The sequence below is a fragment of the Lactuca saligna genome, chromosome 5 (assembly GCF_052625555.1).
Source record: "Lactuca saligna cultivar CGN05327 chromosome 5, ASM5262555v1, whole genome shotgun sequence".
NCBI lineage: Eukaryota > Viridiplantae > Streptophyta > Magnoliopsida > Asterales > Asteraceae > Lactuca > Lactuca saligna.
In genome coordinates this window covers 139,836,673-139,854,486 of record NC_136421.1, presented here as the reverse complement: position 1 = coordinate 139,854,486, position 17,814 = coordinate 139,836,673, and the positions used below count along the sequence as shown (strand labels likewise).

The following is a 17,814-nucleotide window of genomic DNA, read 5'->3' as shown; positions in this document are numbered from 1 at the left end:
TTTCCCATCCTTTAGATCCTGCAAGTACTTAGGGCAGTTTCGCTTCCAGTGTGCCTTTTCATGGCAATAAAAGCATTCAGCATCCTTGGGAATGGCAGAAGGAGTGGCAGAACCGTTCTTGGTCTTTGATGAGCAGCCTTCAAGAGACTTTCCCTTGGTACCCTTCGAAGGGTGCTTCCTCTTCTTCCCTTTGCCTTGCCCAATAGCTAAAACAGGGGTAGATGTTGGAGTAGGAGTAGTAGAGGTAACAACCGCTTTACCCTTAAGACCAGATTCCGCGGTCTTCAAGAGTCCTTGAAGCTTGCTGAGGGTAACTTCCTACTTGTTCATATGATATGTCATTCGAAAATGATCATAACAAGAAGGCAAGGAGTGCAAAATGATGTCAATTGCAACTCCTCGGGGATGTTAACATTCAGCTTCATCAAACGGTCCACGTACCTTTGCATCTTTTGCATGTGGCCCGTGACGGATTCACCGTCCTTCATGCGGGTAGTTATTATGTAGGAGATTATTTCATACCGCTCCTGACGAGCACTCTGATGGTACCTTTCCATCAGGTCTTGGTGCATCTCGAAAGGGTAGAAATCTTCATATGACTTTTGGAGCTCGGCTGTCATCGTGTCCATCATGATACATGCCACCTTAGTAGCATCTCTCTCATGAGTCCTGAATTCAGCAATCTCCTCAGGAGTAGCAGTAGACTCATCAAGTTCTTTTAACTCCTTATCGAGGACATATTCTTTGTCCTCATAACGAGTAACCATTCTGATGTTCCTAATCCAATCCATGAAGTTGGAACCATCAAAGATGACCCTGCCACAAAGATTCATGAGAGAGAAAGAACCAGTTGGGTTAGAGCCTGAAGCATTAGTGTTGGAAGACATCTAAAAGAGAGTAAATTTATATTAGATATATATAGGATCCTTAATAAGACACCCAAATGTAATATTAAGGCTAGGATCCAATCACAATATATTACACTTAGAAGAGGGATGCCGTAATCTAAGTAATAATATATTTGAAAGGTAGGTCAATGACGATTCACCAATTTCCACCATGAAAACAAAATGATTTATTAGGTTTAATTGGATTTGAAATTCCTAGATTCTTTTGAGATTCATTGAACTTTTCAATGGCATGTTTCAATCTCGATTGTGCCCTTCAAGTTTTGTGACTAGGATACCGAGGATCACAAAACAACGTGTGAATAACCATGCTAATTTCACTTGGTACCCTTAATATTATCACCTAATCAATGTGCCGGTTAACCACACACGCTCCATTGATCTATGACAAACATTAAGTCACCCTTCGTGATCCTTACTAGTCCTAGTTAGTGTGCCGGTTAACCACACACGCTCCACCAACGACTTGGTAAGGTACAAAGTGTGAATTCCATGGACTAGCACCATATTCACATTTTTCCTAAAATAACTAAGATTGGGAATTAAAAGAGTTTAGTTATTTTATAATATTCATTATACTTTTAATGAGGATTTAAAGTCATTGTTCTACCCGTTCGGCTAACGACCCTCCACCGATCAAGCAAGCGGTGGGTGAGAGTATACACCCATTAAGTCGCCATTTTATAGGCAACAACCTTATACCCACCTTATAGACCGGCTTCGTGAATGAGGCCTACTAACGGTAAAATGACTTATTCTTATACATACATATATATATATATATATATATATATATATATATATATATATATAATAATAATAATAAACCATTAATGTTATAAATAGTATAAGGGTTGCATTTTAACTATTAAAACTCTAAGGGTTGGAATTAAAGTTTATTAAAGTGTGTGAAACTTTACAAATTCCAAAACTTGAGGGCAAGTTTTGTAACTTTGCAAAACTCTTCATTTCATAACTTATGAATTAAAGGTTCATAAAAATGAAGACTCCTCATTTTCATGTAACTTATGTGTTTTAAGTGTGTGTTAAATAAGAGTGACCTTTGGAAATCCATAACTTGAGGACAAATTATGGACTCCATTAAAACACATAAATGATCAAGAATTAATTCTAAACAATTCAGCAAATAATTCCTATCATTTTCTAAATTCATAAGAACATGAACATGATCATCAAAAATTCAAGAATTATATGAACACATAAAATCATGAAATTTTGATATATGCTATTGCAAATGGATTAGAACAACCATTACACCAACTAAAATAAGTTTTATAAAACCAAAACAATTTAGGGTAATGTTTCTATTCCACTTCCAGCAGCAAAAGTCGAGAATCTGCACTGTTTCGATCCTACTCGTCGAGTGCATGAACTGACTCGTCGAGTAGGTTGAAGTTTGCCTTGGACTCGTCGAGTCCCCCCAATGGACTCGGCGAGTCCACCATGCAGACAACAACGATTTTGACTTTTTTCACTATTTTGCATCAAGTATCAAACAAGCAAGCCTAGTCTCTGATACCACTGTTGGGTTTTGAGCAATCTAACACTTTCTAAGTGTGCATGCAACCCTAATAAACCTTGGATCTATGTTTGTCTAAATACATGCAAAATAATAATTTCCCAAGGTTTATAACCTATCTAACATGGCATGGGGAACATTTCAACATAAAAGAGTTAGAAGAGATTACATACCTTTTGGTGAGCTTGGTTCTAAGGAGTTTGAGGGCCAAGCACCAATAGTGTGCATGCCTCAAATGGAATCACAAACACCACAAACTCTTGGAAAACTTTGAGAGAGTATACTCCTTGCATAAAATCGGCCACACACATGCACACACACACACACACACACACTAGTTCACTAGTTTTCTCTAAGGCTCCATTTCATGCTCCATAAGCATGCTTATATAGTGTGCATGGTTAGGGTGAAACCCTAATAACCCATGTCTTTTCCTTTCCAAGGATCCATGGGTTAAAAGCTCCATGGATCATCCATGGACTTCAACATAAGCCTAGCCCATTAACAAATGAGTATTAGCCCACACTATATAAAACAAATAGCCCATAATCTAATTAGTCTTCCTTTTAATCTCTAAATTAATTCATAATTAATTTAAGACTAAAACTAATTAAATAACGTAACTTCATATTAATATATTATAACTCATAATATATTAATAAACATATGTGTATAACTCTCATAAAATTATCCATAATAGTTTGGATGAGATGCAACCCAAATGGACCATGCCGGTCGGGTCAAGTATATATCAAATAAGTTATGGACTTAGACACCTTATCCAACAGGAACTTCCAAGGACCAACTCCCGTGTGGGGGAGCCATCTTCACCATTGTAGTCAACAACAAGGTCTACGCCCTCCATATGGCATGTGCCGAGACTTTTACAATATCAGAGGCGCAGGTCCAGCGGACTAAGCACTCCCTTTCATGGTTGGCAAACTAGCCAACCAGTGCTATCAATCCGTAGTTCAAGCCAACTGGATTCGCGAGGTCAATGTGGAAGTGGAACTGCACACTTCCGACATCCGCCGTTTGGACAAGTTGCAAGGGTATGGCCTAGACCGTACTAATGCCCTCCAAGAACAACTGAATGCCACTGTCGCAACAATAACGTAGATGAGGGAACAACAAGCCACGTTTGATAGGCGCCTCATGGAGTCAAAACATTTGGACACAGAGTCAAGCTCCAAACCCAACCTGCGCTGCAAGTATTGCTTGACCAACTTTCAAATTTTGTTATATGTTAGGACCTCGGCTAAAAGTTTTATTTTCTTTAACTTTCTGTAATCGGAGACCTTTAGAAAGGTCAAATTTTTGTCTAACTTCGGAGTAACGCAACCATATGCTTAATATATATATATATATATATATATATATATATAAGACATATCTGTTTCGTATGTTAATTCTGTGCAGTTCATTCAAGTTCATGAGTTTATCTATTCAAACTCCATTTATAAATCAAACTCAAAACCCTATGTGGGTCAAACCAAATTCTTGAACTATTAAGGAGAGTTAACTCATTATCATTCAATTCTGTGCCTCCTCGTCCAAACCTAAGACCCAAATCGGGCACGACACCACCACCACCTCCACCACCAACTTATGATCTGGCCATGGTCCAGACAGCTATCATAGTAGCAGTAACTGCAGCCCTCTCGCAAATCAACTCCATCGGAAATGGAGGGGCAGGAAGCAGCACGAATCATTCCAATCATGGCACTGGTCATGGTCAAGTAAGGGAATGTACTTACAAGGAGTTCTCCAACGCAAAGCCAAAAACTTTTAATGGCACTGCGGGAGTGATTGCACTAATGCAGTGGTTCGAAAAGACCGAAACAGTCTTTGAGATCTTCTCGAACCAAGAAGCTAGCAAAGTCAAGTTCGCTGCTTGCACCTTCATTGATCGAGCCCTCACGAGGTGGAAAAATCCATGTGAATTCTATGACTCTCACTGTCGCCAACGCCATGAGTTAGGAGGACTTGAAGGCCCTACTACTGGAGGAATACTACCCAAGGGGCGAGATATAAAAACTAGAGCAAGAGCTCTGGAATCTGAAGATGATTGGAATTGATCTAGTCGCCTATACGGCTAGGTTCAGCAACCTCGCTGCCTTGTGCCCCACCATGGTCAACCCATAATCGAAAAAAGTTGAAAGGTACATTTGGGGTTTTTCACCCCAGATTCAAAGGTCATGTCTTGGATTCCAACCCTATCACTTTCAACAACGCTAAACGCCTGGCTCAGCGACTGATCGACCACGGGGTAAAACAGGGTACCAATGCAGCTACTACCGATCCATCTAAGGAGGTACAAGGACAGGGAAGGACTTGGAAAAAGAGAAGGGGACAAAACCTATAGGGGAACCCTAAGAAACTACAAGTAGTAGCGGCTCACTCTATTACTGTACCTACCATCACTGCACCCACAAGTTCATACAGTGGGAAACTTCCGAAGTGTAACCAATGCAACTTCCACCACCACAGTCTTTGTCGTGACCTCTAATGCACCAGGTGCAATAAGAAGGGGCATACGACCCGCTTCTACAAGGAGCCAGCCCAAAAATCCGCCCCCACTGCTAATATCGAAGTAAGCCGTGTCTGCTTTGAGTACAGAGCCATGGGACAGTATCATAGGGACTACCCGAAGGCAAACAACAGGAATATCGGCGAAAGGGGCCAAGTGTTCGCAATGGGACAAGATGAAGCCGTTGCCGACCGCACTGTTGTTACGGGTACGTTCCTTCTTGATAACTCGTATGCCTGCATTTTGTTTGATAGTGGAGCGGAGAAAAGTTTTGTGAGTCATGGTTTTAAGGGCCTGCTAAGACCAACACCACAATCATTAAGTGAACCGTTTATAGTAGAAATGGCCAACGGTAAAACAGAAGGCACTAAGAAAATATACTTAAACTATACCCTAACTCTAAACGATAATCCCTTTCCAATCAACCTCATGCCAGTCTCGATTAAGAGTTTCGATGTCATCATAGGCATGGATTGGCTGAGTTCTCATCATGCGGACATTTTATGTTACGATAAGGTCGTTCGCCTTAATCTGTTAACCGGTGAAACTTTCATTATCTATGGTGACAAACCCAGTACCGCTCTTCGTATCATCTCGTCTTTCCAAGCTCAGAAGTGCCTACGCAAGGAATGCTACACGTTTTTAGCACATGTTGTGGATGTGAAACGCAAAGCCCAGGACATCAAGAATGTGCCTGAGTATGCGATTTTCCTGTTGTTTTTCAGGAGGGTCTTCCAGGAATACCACCCGCGAGGCGAGTCGAATTCAAAATTGATCTGATCCCCGGAGCTACCCCGGTAGCTAAATCGCCCTATCGATTAGCCCCAGCGTAGATGCAGGAGCTACCCACCCAACTGAATGAGCTACTCAGCAAAGGATTCATCAGGCCGAGTTTCTCGCCTTGGGGAGCACCAATGTTGTTTGTAAAAAAGAAGGATGGATCATTTAGGATGTGCATCGACTACCGAGAGCTCAACAAACTTACCATCAAGAATCGATATCCCCTACCGCGAATTGACGACTTATTCGACCAACTCCAAGGAGCCAACTACTTCTCCAAGATGGATCTAAGATCGGGGTATCACCAACTACGAGTCCTGGAGGGGGATATTCCCAAGACAACCTTCCGAACAAGATACAAGCATTACGAGTTTGTAGTAATGTCGTTCGGACTAACCAATGCTCCTGTCGTGTTCATGGACCTAATGAATCGGGTATGTTGTCCATTCTTGGATAAGTTTGTGATAGTATTCATAGATGACTTACTCATTTATTCAAAAAGTAAATAAGAGCATAGCCAACATCTGAGACAAGTCTTAGAGACATTACGAGCTGAGAGACTTTATGCGAGGTTCTCAAAATGCGAGTTTTGGATTAGAAAGGTGGACTTTCTCAGTCACGTGGTTAGCGAAGAAGGAATCCACATGGACCCATGTAAAATCAAGGCTATCAAAAATTGGTCTGCACCAACTACCCCAACAGAGATTCGCCAATTTCTAGGCCTTGCTGGTTATTATCGAAGGTTCATTCAGAACTTCTCCAGCATCGCAAAACCTCTTACCTCCCTAACTCAGAAAGGTGTGACCTACAACTGGGGAGAAAAGCAAGATCCTGCATTTCAGACACTGAAACAGGCCCTGTGCAGTGTGCCCATTATTTCTCTTACAAAGGGGATCGAAGATTTTGTGGTGTATTGCAATGCTTCAAAACAAGGGTTGGGTTGTGTACTAATGCAGAGAGGGAAGGTTATTGCGTATGACTCACGACAACTGAAAACACATGAAGTCAACTACACCACTCATGACTTAGAACTTGGAGCTGTTGTCTTCACTCTGAAAATCTGGAAGCACTACCTATACGGTACCAAGTGCACCATCTTCACAGACCACAAAAGCCTTCAACACATATTTGACCAGAAGGAGTTAAACATGAGACAACGACGTTGGGTCGAAACGCTCAAGGACTACGAATGTGAGATTCGCTATCATCCAGGAAAGGAAAACGTTGTGGCTGATGCCCTTAGTCGTAAGGAGTACTCTGGTCGAAGAGTGAAGTCACTAACCATGTCGATCCATTCTCATCTGTCAGCACAAGTCAAGGAAGCTCAAACAGAAGCCTTGAAACCCGAAAACATGGCAGGTGAGACCCTTAGAGTGATGTACAAGAACCTAGAAATCAAGACTGACGGAGTACGCTACCTCATGAACCGAATCTAGACACCCAAGTTTGGTTGGTTCAGAGAGATAGTTATGAGCGAAGCACACAAGACTCCATATTCCATACAACCAGGTTCAGATAAGACGTATCTGGATCTTAAACAACTCTAATGGTGGCCAAACATGAAAGCAGAAATTGCCACCTACGTGAGCAAGTGTTTGACTTGCGCCAAGATAAAAGTAGAACACCAGAAACCCTCAAGTCTACTCCATCAACCCAAAATCCCTAAGTAGAAATGGATTCAGATTTCCATGGACTTCATAACAAAACTATCCAAGACTCAGGGTGGTTGCGACACCATTTGGGTGATCATCGATAGGCTAACCAAGTCTGCTCATTTCGTACCAATCAAGGAAACTGATAAGATGGAAAAGCTAACAAGAACCTGCATCCAAGAGATAGTATGACTTCATGGAGTGTTGATGTCTATCATATTGGACAGAGATAGTAGATTCACTTCCAGATTCTGGCAAGCAATGCAAAAATCCATGGGGACAAGGTTGGATATGAGTACAACATATCACCCACGAACTGACGGACAGAGTGAGAGAACTATCCAAACCTTAGAAGACATGTTGCGAGCTTGTGTAATCGACTTTGGTAAAGCGTGGGATGTTCACTTACCATTAGTCGAGTTCTCTTATAACAACAGTTATCACACTAGTATCAAGACTACTCCATTTGAAGCCTTTTACGGCCGTAAGTGCAGATCGCCTCTGTGTCGGGCGGAAGGAGGCGACACGCAGTTGACAAAAGGTCTAGTCCTTGATAGCACTCTCATTGGTCTGGAGATCATTAGATGAACAACGGAAAAGATCATTCAAATTCGAGAACGTTTGAAAGCCTCGAGGGATAGGCAAAAGAGCTATGCTGACAAAAGACGAAAACCATTGGAATTTCGGGTAGGTGACCACATACTACTGAAGGTCTCACCCTGGAAGGGCATGATACGTTTTGCGAAACATGGAAAGCTAAATCCACGGTACATTGGACCTTTCGAAATTATTTCAAGAATTGGTCCAGTGGCTTAAAAACTCCAACTCCTAATCGAGCTTAACTAAGTACATCCAGTGTTCCACGTATCGAACCTAAAAAAGTGTTTGTCCGGCGAAACTCTTGTGATTCCTCTCGACGAAATTGAACTTAACAAAAATCTTAACTTTGTGAAAGAACCCATCGAGATCATGGATAGGGATATCAAACGAACTAAACAAAGTTGCATACCAATAGTGAAGGTTCGCTGGAACGCTAAGCGAGGATCTGAATTCACTTGGGAACGAGAAGATCAGATGTAACAAAAGCACCTACATCCCTTGCCTTGTCTGGTGGCGCTTACTTAGCAATTAATTTCGAGACGAAATTCCCTCTAACGGGGGAATGATGTAACAACCCGTTATTTCTGGTCAATGTAATGGCTAAAAGTCAAGTCTTGTAATCTCTTTGTTAAGTAATAAAGAATATCATCAAAAATGAAATGTTCAAAAATCCGCGTTTGAGTAAACTATGTGATAGATATCATGATAAGGTTTCCAAAAATATAAAGAACACAAAAATCCGAGTTATAACGAAGGAGTTATGACCAATCAAAGATTCGTAACACTATCGGTAAAACGTTGTTAACATAAAATGAGAAATTTCAATAAAATACTTTTTGACCTTAGGTGTCTAAATGAAAGTCATAGATATCATTCAACCACAAACATACATAAAAAGAACGCCCAAATCTGACTTCGTATGAAAAAGTTATGAATTTTTAACGAACTTTTCTTACCCCGACCTTTTAAAAATAAATAATAAAAATAATTTCAAAATTTGCCAACGGAGTCTAAACGAAAGTTCTAGAGCATACTCTCACCTACGTGTGGATATAAAGAACGTCGAAAACGGAGTTCGTATGAAGATGATATGAATTTTTGAAGTTTGCTAAATAATAAAAATATAAATTTAAATCAAATTTTGGTATTATCCGAAGGAGGAGTCACCAGGCCAGTCCGAGTTACGCCCAACGTACCCTCGTACGCCCAGCGTACTCGAGGACTAGGCCTCGGATCGTCCACGTCGCCCCCTATGCGAAGCTATGCCCCATCCCATCCGAGTTCCGAGGCAGTCGAGGATTCGGTCACGCATGACGCACGCGTACGCCCGACGTACCGAGGCTGTCCCCCCCCCCCTATAAAAGGGATGCGAGGGTTCCGGGGAAAATGCTCATTTCCTCTCATCTTTCTTGCGTTTTTGCCTCGTTTTCCGTGCAATAAATATCCCGAAGCCCCGGTTCCCATACCCAAGCCCCGAAGGAAGTTTACGCTACCGAGATTCCCGAGAAAAATCTGCTTTCTCAAGTCAAAGTTCTGCTCGGTTTTCATCTCACCTTCTTCGATCTATCAAGTGAGTTCGTACCCCTAAAATTACGTTTTTCAAATACTTTGTAAATGCTTTGTATACACTTTTAGGGGAGAAATACAAGTAACACTACTAGAAAACAGACCATTAATGATGCGCATTTACGACACGCAGTGATTAATGATACGCAAAAGGGCGTGCCCTAAAAATAATGTCAGATCATTAGAAATCTGAAGAATTTTCGACGCGCATTTTTGCATGTCCTAAAATTAGTGTCTCAAGAAAAAAACACGGAGGGCGCTTATTTTAAAATGCGCGTCATCTAAACATGTTGTTTTATAATTTTTTTTAATGAAAGGCGCGTTTTTAGTCAGGGGGAAATGGCATCCCAAAAATTAACCCCCCCACCCCCCGTGTGCGCCCATTTTTGCTCCTCTCTCTGTCTCCATTGTTCCCTCTACTCTTGCTTCCACCTTCTTCCATCGATGCTAATCTTTGAATTAGCTAGAAAGAAACCCTAGAGCCTTCATCTTCACCTACATCTAGCACCTCCAACCCTTCTTCGTTCGTCTAATACAAATCGGGCTTTAATCTGCAAGAAAACCTCCAACTACATCCTCTACATGAAAAAAAAAACCCTAATTGGCAACCACATGTTGACGTCAAGTACCCTTGAGATGAAAGCCTTATTTTGATGTAGAGATCCCTTTAGGCTCTTATGTTAGGATCGATTTCTCATATATTTAGTTCTTACATCCCTTCTAACCAAACCCTTAGCATCCCAAAATAACCATATTCTTCCATCCGCTCGTCTTAGTGGCTAGAGAGGGAGTTGTTCGAGTTTTTGTGTAGGGCTATCGGATTTTTGAGTCACCGCCGAGGGACAAGACGGAAGAGGACCTCAAGACAAATGTTAAAGTTGTGATTTCATCAACATCGGGCACCGATTTCTCAATCTTCTTCTTCTTCTGATTTCTTCTTTTCTTTGGCATGTTTTTAATGCTCTGTTATTTTATAGTTGTGTTAATGTTGAAGAATTATGGCTATAGATTATGAAATCGTTAAGTCTCTTGTTGAGATCATTGAAACAAAGATGAAGAGAAGGTGTTTGATGAAATGCTCAAATGAAAAAAAAAATCATTTTACAGTGGGATTAAACTATATTTTCCAACTTTGTAGTGTCTATGTATATTTTGAACTAAAATGAAGTTTGCAATGAATTTAGAGATTGTATGATTTCTTTAAAAATCACGTTTAACTACTTAGGTTAGTGATTTGACTTCACTGGCCTAATATTGTTTAGTTTTTTTAATTATATTACCTTCTTGCTTTTGGTTAAACCCGAATTTGCTAATATTGTTGTTGTTAAATAACTTATCTCCATCTTTCTTATATTCATCTTCTTCATTTTACAATTGAAGAAGAACCAACAAAGAGTGATAATGTAGAAATTGATGTGGAACCACGAATTTTTGCTAAGTTACGGGATGTTGGAACAAATGGAGTGTCTTACTTAACTGAGGATATTAAAGAAGGTGAAGTCATTGGTATAATCACTTTAAAAGATGTATTTGAGGAACTTCTTCAGGTTCTTTTGTTTCCCTTGCCTATACTCTGCACGTTTAAATCGCATGTGTAGTTTAAAGTATCTACCTGCTTTTAAAATTTTAAATACATGGTAAAATTTTCTATGAATGCAGGAGGACATTGTAGATGTCACTCATGAATATGTTGATCTGCATAAAAGGTACATTAAATTTATAGAATTATAATATGGTATTCTCTTTTTTATGAAAATAAAAAAACCAACTAATATTTGCTTTCAACAGAATACGTGTAGCAGCAATTGCAACTGCTTCATATGTAGCCCGTACTCGCTTATTTCAGAGATTATCTTCTATTGCTGTAAGAAATCATCTTCTTTTTTATAATATGAAATAATAGATTGTCAATAATAATAATAATAGTAAGAGTTATTTGCAAGAATTAAAATAATCTTCTTTCATTGATGATGCAATCTTCAGCATAAATGAAAAGGTTAGTCTCGAACAAGGAAGCAAACACATTGGATATCATTAGTATGATGATTGGTCTACAAGTGACACCATATCTTTCTGCTCTACTACTTATTTTCCTGTATCTACAGTGTTTTGACTTCAAAGAACACAATAAAAGAGTGGATTAGGAGCATCAGAGCATTGAATATTGATGTGACTGACATTATAATATGTTGGGTCTCCTTATTTTAAGGGTTATATATATATATATATATATATATATATATATATATATATATATATATATATATATATATATATATATATATATATATGTTTGCTCTCCAGAGCTATGGTCCATGGTTTGATATATGGGGAGCAGGCTTATATTTTGTCGCTTTGCTTGATCTCAAGAATGCTAAACAAGACATTTCATCTAACGAATGGACCTACCAAGTTTGTTAACTTGTTAAGTTTGACTATTAGGGTTTCTTTCACATTTGAAACATAGTTTTGAGCTGTTGCATACTTATGATTGCATTCAGGTTGGAACTAAAGGGGAAAGCCTAGGACTTGATAAAATAGAGGTTGCTAATAATTCCTTATGGACCCATGGCAATGATTTGCCTACTAATCAGAGTCTAATTTGGTATAAGGTATGTAACCCTTCAATCATTAAAAATAATAATAATAATAATAATAAGACATGACTACTTCCAAGACTCTAATTTTTTTTCATTATATATTTTTTCAGTCCATATTTGTTGTCCCTGAAGGAAAAGGTCCTCTATCACTGAACCTTGGGAGCATGGGGAGAGTATAGGACGATATTGGTCAACTTACCTTTCACCATCAACAGGTTGTACAGAAAATTGTGACTTCAGAGGAACTTATAATGCACAAAAATTTCAGAAGAAATGTGGTCAACCGGCTCAAATATTGTAAGTAATTTATATATATACGTAGGAGATTTTCATTTTGTTTGTAATATTTTTTTTAAAATAATATGTCTATAGATATCATATACCATGGACATGGGTGCATCCTGGTGAGAACTTGCTTGTTCTTCGTGAAGAGTTGGGTGGCAACCCTTCCGAAATTTATGTGCTCACACGAACCTGGCAGAAGTGTGTGGCCATGTCTCGAAAGATGATATGATTCTGGTTGAACTCTGGAAACCGAATTCTGATTCCAGTTCTCAAAGCCCTCAACTTCCAAAATTTCATCTGTTGGTTTTGCTAGCTTTAGGAATCTCGAAGGGGATTGTGGTGCTGGATTTACTCAAAGAAGTTGTCATATAGACGTTTTATCGATTGTTGAACAGGTACCATAATTCTCACTATTTTTATATCATTGTATCCTTATTTACATATTTTGTGATTTTATAATGATTGTTTGGACCTTTTAGGACAAACTTGCTTCAATCTTATTTGAAGTAACCCATGTTATACACTCGTGAGAAATTAGTTTGTATCGGGAAGCAAAAATGTTGGGTTCCTTTTTCAACAACTAAACTTGGGAATCCGTGTCCATATAGGGAATTACATTCTATTGATATCACATGCATCTATCAAAAGACATGATTAAAGTTAAAAAAAAAAATTTAGTCAGTTCAACATACAGGGAATTTGGGATCTAGAGGTATAACAGTAAATTCAAGGTGATATAGCCATAGTATTGTGATTTGTGAACTGACTTGAAACTGTTAAAACCCTTAGAAACCCTTTTGTTGAGGATGAGCATTTAGACACATATGAACGCTTTCAATACTAATTTATAAGTTTCCTCTTTCCTGTGTTTATACTTTATAGTTGGATTTTAGATTTTTATTTCTTTATGTTATAGAAAGTTTTAGATATTTAACTACTATATGCCAGTCTATGTTGAGGTTTGAATAGGATTCTACTTATTATGCATATGTTAAGGATAATTTAGAATTTTAGTTCAATGCACGTTGTTTTTGTAAGATTTGAATTACTCAAAGGTCCAGTGAGTGTGTTCCTGGTCTTTGGCATCTAGTCAAGGCTGTTCTTATTTTTCAGCAAAGTTTTAGTTTAAGTAGATAGGCAAGTGTGCGTTGGAATTTGTCCCAATTTGTTTTCATTCTAATTTAGTGAATAAAGTATACACTTCAGCCTTCTCCTCTGTGTCAATTCTATCGCCTTCTCTGTTTGGAGGATATGCACTAACTAACCTCCAAATAGGCAACATATTTTTACTTTTCTCATTTCTACCAACTATACAGCTACTTTCATGTGGTTTTGTGATAGAAAGCCCAATTAGTAGTTTAAATTTTACCGAGTTTCCTAGCTTTAATGCCTCTGAAATATATAGTGGAAGTGGACCAGATGAAGAAAGATCATCAAATGAGGTGCCTAAACCTGGTTCTTTGGTGAGAAAGTGGAACCTTAAAAATCAGCAAGAAAAAATATTTAGAGTCAATTAAAGATCAGATGCCTGAAAAAGAAGGATCTCTGCCATTAAAATGGTTTTGATCTTTGAAAATGGTTGTTTATACTTTGTTTGAAGCTTTTCGACAGCCAATAATTTTAAGGTACAACTTGATAAACTCTCATAAATAGCAATATGCTTTTAATCATTTTTCTATTTTGCTTACTGGACTTGGAAAATCATCAATAAGACCATTTACTTTTCAAATTTGACTTGTGTTGGGTAATTTTGACCAAAAACCTGTGAAATGCTTACATGGACGAATGGTTTTTATTATTATTTTTTTTAATTGAAAGTTTTGTAATGCTTTTTGAAGGTTGGATGGTTTCAATAACAAACACTCTTGTCTTGTAAGTCTAGTGGCCAAATTAGAGATGGAGTAAAAGTGTGTTGTTATTTGTTGCTTGTTGTATTTCTCTATATTTCTTATATATGATGGGATAGATTTACGGTCTGGACTCTGGACTCTGGATGGATAAAGTGATGTCTGAGAAATAAGTTTCTGTCCGTAGAAGTGATGTATGAACAGAAAATGTTTCTTAGTGGGCCAAATGAAATGACCATTTTACCCTTCTGATGTTGAGCAAAAAACAACTATCTGTTTGACAACTCTCATAAAGTGAATTTTGTAAATGAAGAAAAGTAAGAAAGAAACAAGTAAAATCATTCTTTTTTGGACTGAAAGAACAAGAGTAAATGACCATTTCACCCTTCTTTCGAGATGTGATGCAAAATAAAAATGAATGTTCCATTAAAAACTGTTATAAAACGAACTTGTAATTCATGTATGAACAAAGACTGTTTCCTTTTTGGACCAGTGTTTGTGACCATTTTACCCTTTTGCCTAGAAATGATGCTGAATAAAAGAAATGCCAGTTTGTACTTTGTTTTTTAGAAGCATTACAATTTACAAATTGAAAGTGCAAATGAAAAAAATTAAGGAAGAAATAGGATGATTAGGTTCCCTTTTTAATATAAAAAAATATAGTATATCGTTGTGGTATGAAATAATAATGATGGTAATTTTGTATGACTAAGTAATTGTAGTTCTGATTTAGAAAATTGGGCAAACCAAAACCAGACCAACGGGTTGGTTTTTCCTATCGCAGGTGACTATTCCTAATCCATTAACGGTGAAGTTCTATTACCAAACAGAAGTTCTGAATCTAGAACCTTCTTTTTTAGGCACTTCGCGTGTTATTGGCTGGATGGACCTCCTGTTTGGGACTTTCAATTACAACCGCTTTCTAAAGAAGATCAAGTTACGAAAACTTCTCACGTAAGTTCTTCTCTCTTCTTAATACATTAAGCCAGGTTTATTGGCTTAACTCATTAACTCATTATTATGGTCAGATTCAGATTAAGTCAAACAAAACACCCATATAGATGCCTGTTTCTTTATGACTTAATCATAACAAAACGACTTAATGGGTTTAACCAATAAACCTAAGTTAATGCGTTAGAACTGCTCTCATGTTAAAATTAATAAATATTTTGGAATTTGTTTTTTGGAATGTAAGGGTAAAATGGTCATTTAGTCATTCTGTCTAGAAAAGGAACATTGTCCTTATGTATACACAACACTTTATCATTACCCATTTAGTGACTCAATGGCAAAAAAAACACCCCTTATACACAAAGTCTGCTTCTTCTTTTTTGGGCTGAATGAACTGTTTGAATGTGAGTAATGACCATTTTACCCTTCCAACATATAGTTGTAGTCTGTCACTCTTGAAACTTCATTGATTTCTCGACTACATGTTTCATTTTATAATGTATAACGAATCATCTGAATGCGAGTAAATGACCATTTTACCCTTCGGACATGTTGTTGTAGTCTGTCACTCTTGGAGACATAGTATTGGTTTCTTGACTGAATGTTCTATTTCATAACAGTATACTTAACCATCTGAATTCGAGCTAGTAAATGAAGATTATACCCTTAGGGAATATACATATACTTGCAGGTTGTCTCATGTTATACTCTCTCTCACGACACTTCTAGACATAGCATTGGTGTCTAGACTAAATGTTCGGTTTGACATTTCGGATGAAGCAATGGTGGTGTTTGGGTCTGCTCTCTCTGATGCAATCCATCAATTCAAGTATGTAATGTATTTAAATTCATTTGATTTGACTACAAAAAGTGAAAAGCTTTAGTTGTTGACTTTTTTTGTTGATTACAGGATCGTGCCTTTCCTGATTCTATCAGGCTACCTATGTCCACCTGAAGGACAAATTAAAGCCATCACCCTCAGCTTCTCAATTCGTAACCTCCATATCATTTTTTTTCCATGGAGCATAAAACCAGTATACGGGTATTGATCTAATTGTTAAGCTTTCATTTGGTTAGTGTACTTTTTTGAAAATCTTGTTTATTTATGGTTGCGCATCTTGGGTGCAGAATTATATCAGATTGTATCCCAGTAAATGGAAGGAAAAGGGTTCCTTATTTAGTCATTGCAACACTTCTCTCCCTCTTTTCATAGGCGATTCTTGGCTCACAGGAATCAACAAGAAATTCTCAACATCAACTCATGATCTTGTTATTACAAAATATGGGCTCTGTAATGGCAGATGTTGTCATTGATGCAATGATTGCAGAAGCAGCAAGGCGTGAAAAGTATGTTCTTGTTACTTCTTTTAACTCATTCCATTTTCAAGGTACACTTTGACTTTTAGAAGTCAAAGTAACATATAATATACTCCATAATTTCCATAAAAGCATCATGTTTCAAAGAAGAAGATCATAGATATGAAAATATATAATGTGCACAGGTCGCGATCCTTCTGGATACTACTCGTAACACATCATCCAGGTAGTTTGCCTTCTATCTTTTTTCCCCTTATTTATTATATTCTCAGTTTTCTATCTGATTTTTGATATTTATATATTTATAAAATTTCCAGTGATACGCTTTCTAGGAATATGTGGGCAAACTTGTCTTCATGGATGCCAAGGAGAGAGGTGGCTCCTCAGGTGAGCAGTTAAATTTGAGTGTTGTAGCAATACTGCATTTTTAATCTCCTAATTTTATTTATTTATTATTTTTAAAATTATCCAGTCAGCAGAAGGAAATAGTAGGTTTCCTAAACACTAGTTGCAACCCAAATGTAAACAGTCTCCAGCAATGCTTCTCGTAACTCAACCCTACAAACAAGACTCTTGGAAAGTGGCAATATCCCTGTTTATCCTTCAACTCAGGAAGCAATTGCAAGAAATGATAGAACTTATTATTAGTTATTACAATGTGTGATATAAAAAAAATGATATTGCTATTTATTTAATTTGTAAAGAACTATAAGTACGTTTCTATTATGAGAAAAGAAATGGAAGGAAGTTGGTATTATGGGTAAACGAAAAAAGTAAGGCACATTAGGTTGGTATTTTAAAAGTTAGTTTGTATTTTAGGTAGGGAGGGATAAATACAGATGCCATAGCAGCAGTAAGTGTTGTATCGGATGAAGAGATCCAAAAGCTTGTGGCAATGGGTTTTGATAAGGTAAAAGTAAAAACAATTACCCTCCTTTTTGCTGTGTAAACAACATAGAAGGTTCAGGATATAAACATAACTATTTGGACACTTAAAAGTGTTTAGAGAGTTGTACCAATGTTTCAATCATATCTTGATATATTTTTTATAGGTTATATTTTCTGAACTTGTTATTGTTAGTGCTTGTCAGTTCCATGAGCAATACAGGAAGCTCATGATATATTTGGTGATGAGGATGAGCTGTTGAGGCAACGCAAGTTGGGACTAGAACGGATCAGTAGATATGATGATAGTGGTGAAGGTAAGGAAAGGAGGCTTGAAGATGAATTTGAACCCA

General features: G+C 37.8%; 1 protein-coding gene across 3 annotated transcripts; it reads left to right on the top strand.

The window, feature by feature from the left end:
* The first annotated feature begins 9,960 nt into the window (after positions 1-9,960).
* On the top strand, positions 9,961-17,480 carry LOC144997524 (putative folate-biopterin transporter 4). Of its 3 annotated transcripts, XM_078957421.1 has the most exons (13): positions 9,961-11,123; positions 11,236-11,282; positions 11,365-11,440; positions 12,078-12,188; positions 12,287-12,473; positions 12,549-12,856; positions 15,169-15,262; positions 15,951-16,088; positions 16,170-16,301; positions 16,388-16,606; positions 16,762-16,802; positions 16,894-16,963; positions 17,049-17,480. In XM_078957421.1, exons 7-10 carry the CDS (start codon positions 15,192-15,194, stop codon positions 16,470-16,472), a joined length of 426 nt encoding a protein of 141 aa, XP_078813547.1. In that variant the 5' UTR covers positions 9,961-11,123; positions 11,236-11,282; positions 11,365-11,440; positions 12,078-12,188; positions 12,287-12,473; positions 12,549-12,856; positions 15,169-15,191; the 3' UTR covers positions 16,473-16,606; positions 16,762-16,802; positions 16,894-16,963; positions 17,049-17,480. The 3 variants fall into 3 exon arrangements, with proteins under 3 accessions (XP_078813547.1, XP_078813548.1, XP_078813549.1); XM_078957422.1 differs by lacking the exons at positions 9,961-11,123; positions 11,236-11,282; positions 11,365-11,440 and having other exon boundaries at positions 11,957-12,188; XM_078957423.1 differs by lacking the exons at positions 9,961-11,123; positions 11,236-11,282; positions 11,365-11,440; ... (1 more) ...; positions 12,287-12,473; positions 12,549-12,856 and having other exon boundaries at positions 15,121-15,262.
* Positions 17,481-17,814: the final 334 nt, after the last annotated feature.

Bases quoted from the DNA above. Each gene is read 5' to 3' on its own strand.
- LOC144997524 (XM_078957421.1), top strand. From the start codon at position 15,192: ATGGACCTCCTGTTTGGGACTTTCAATTACAACCGCTTTCTAAAGAAG. The intron at 15,263-15,950 runs GTAAGTTCTTCT...ATATACTTGCAG, and splicing joins AAGTTACGAAAACTTCTCAC to GTTGTCTCATGTTATACTCT. The intron at 16,089-16,169 runs GTATGTAATGTA...TGTTGATTACAG, and splicing joins GATGCAATCCATCAATTCAA to GATCGTGCCTTTCCTGATTC.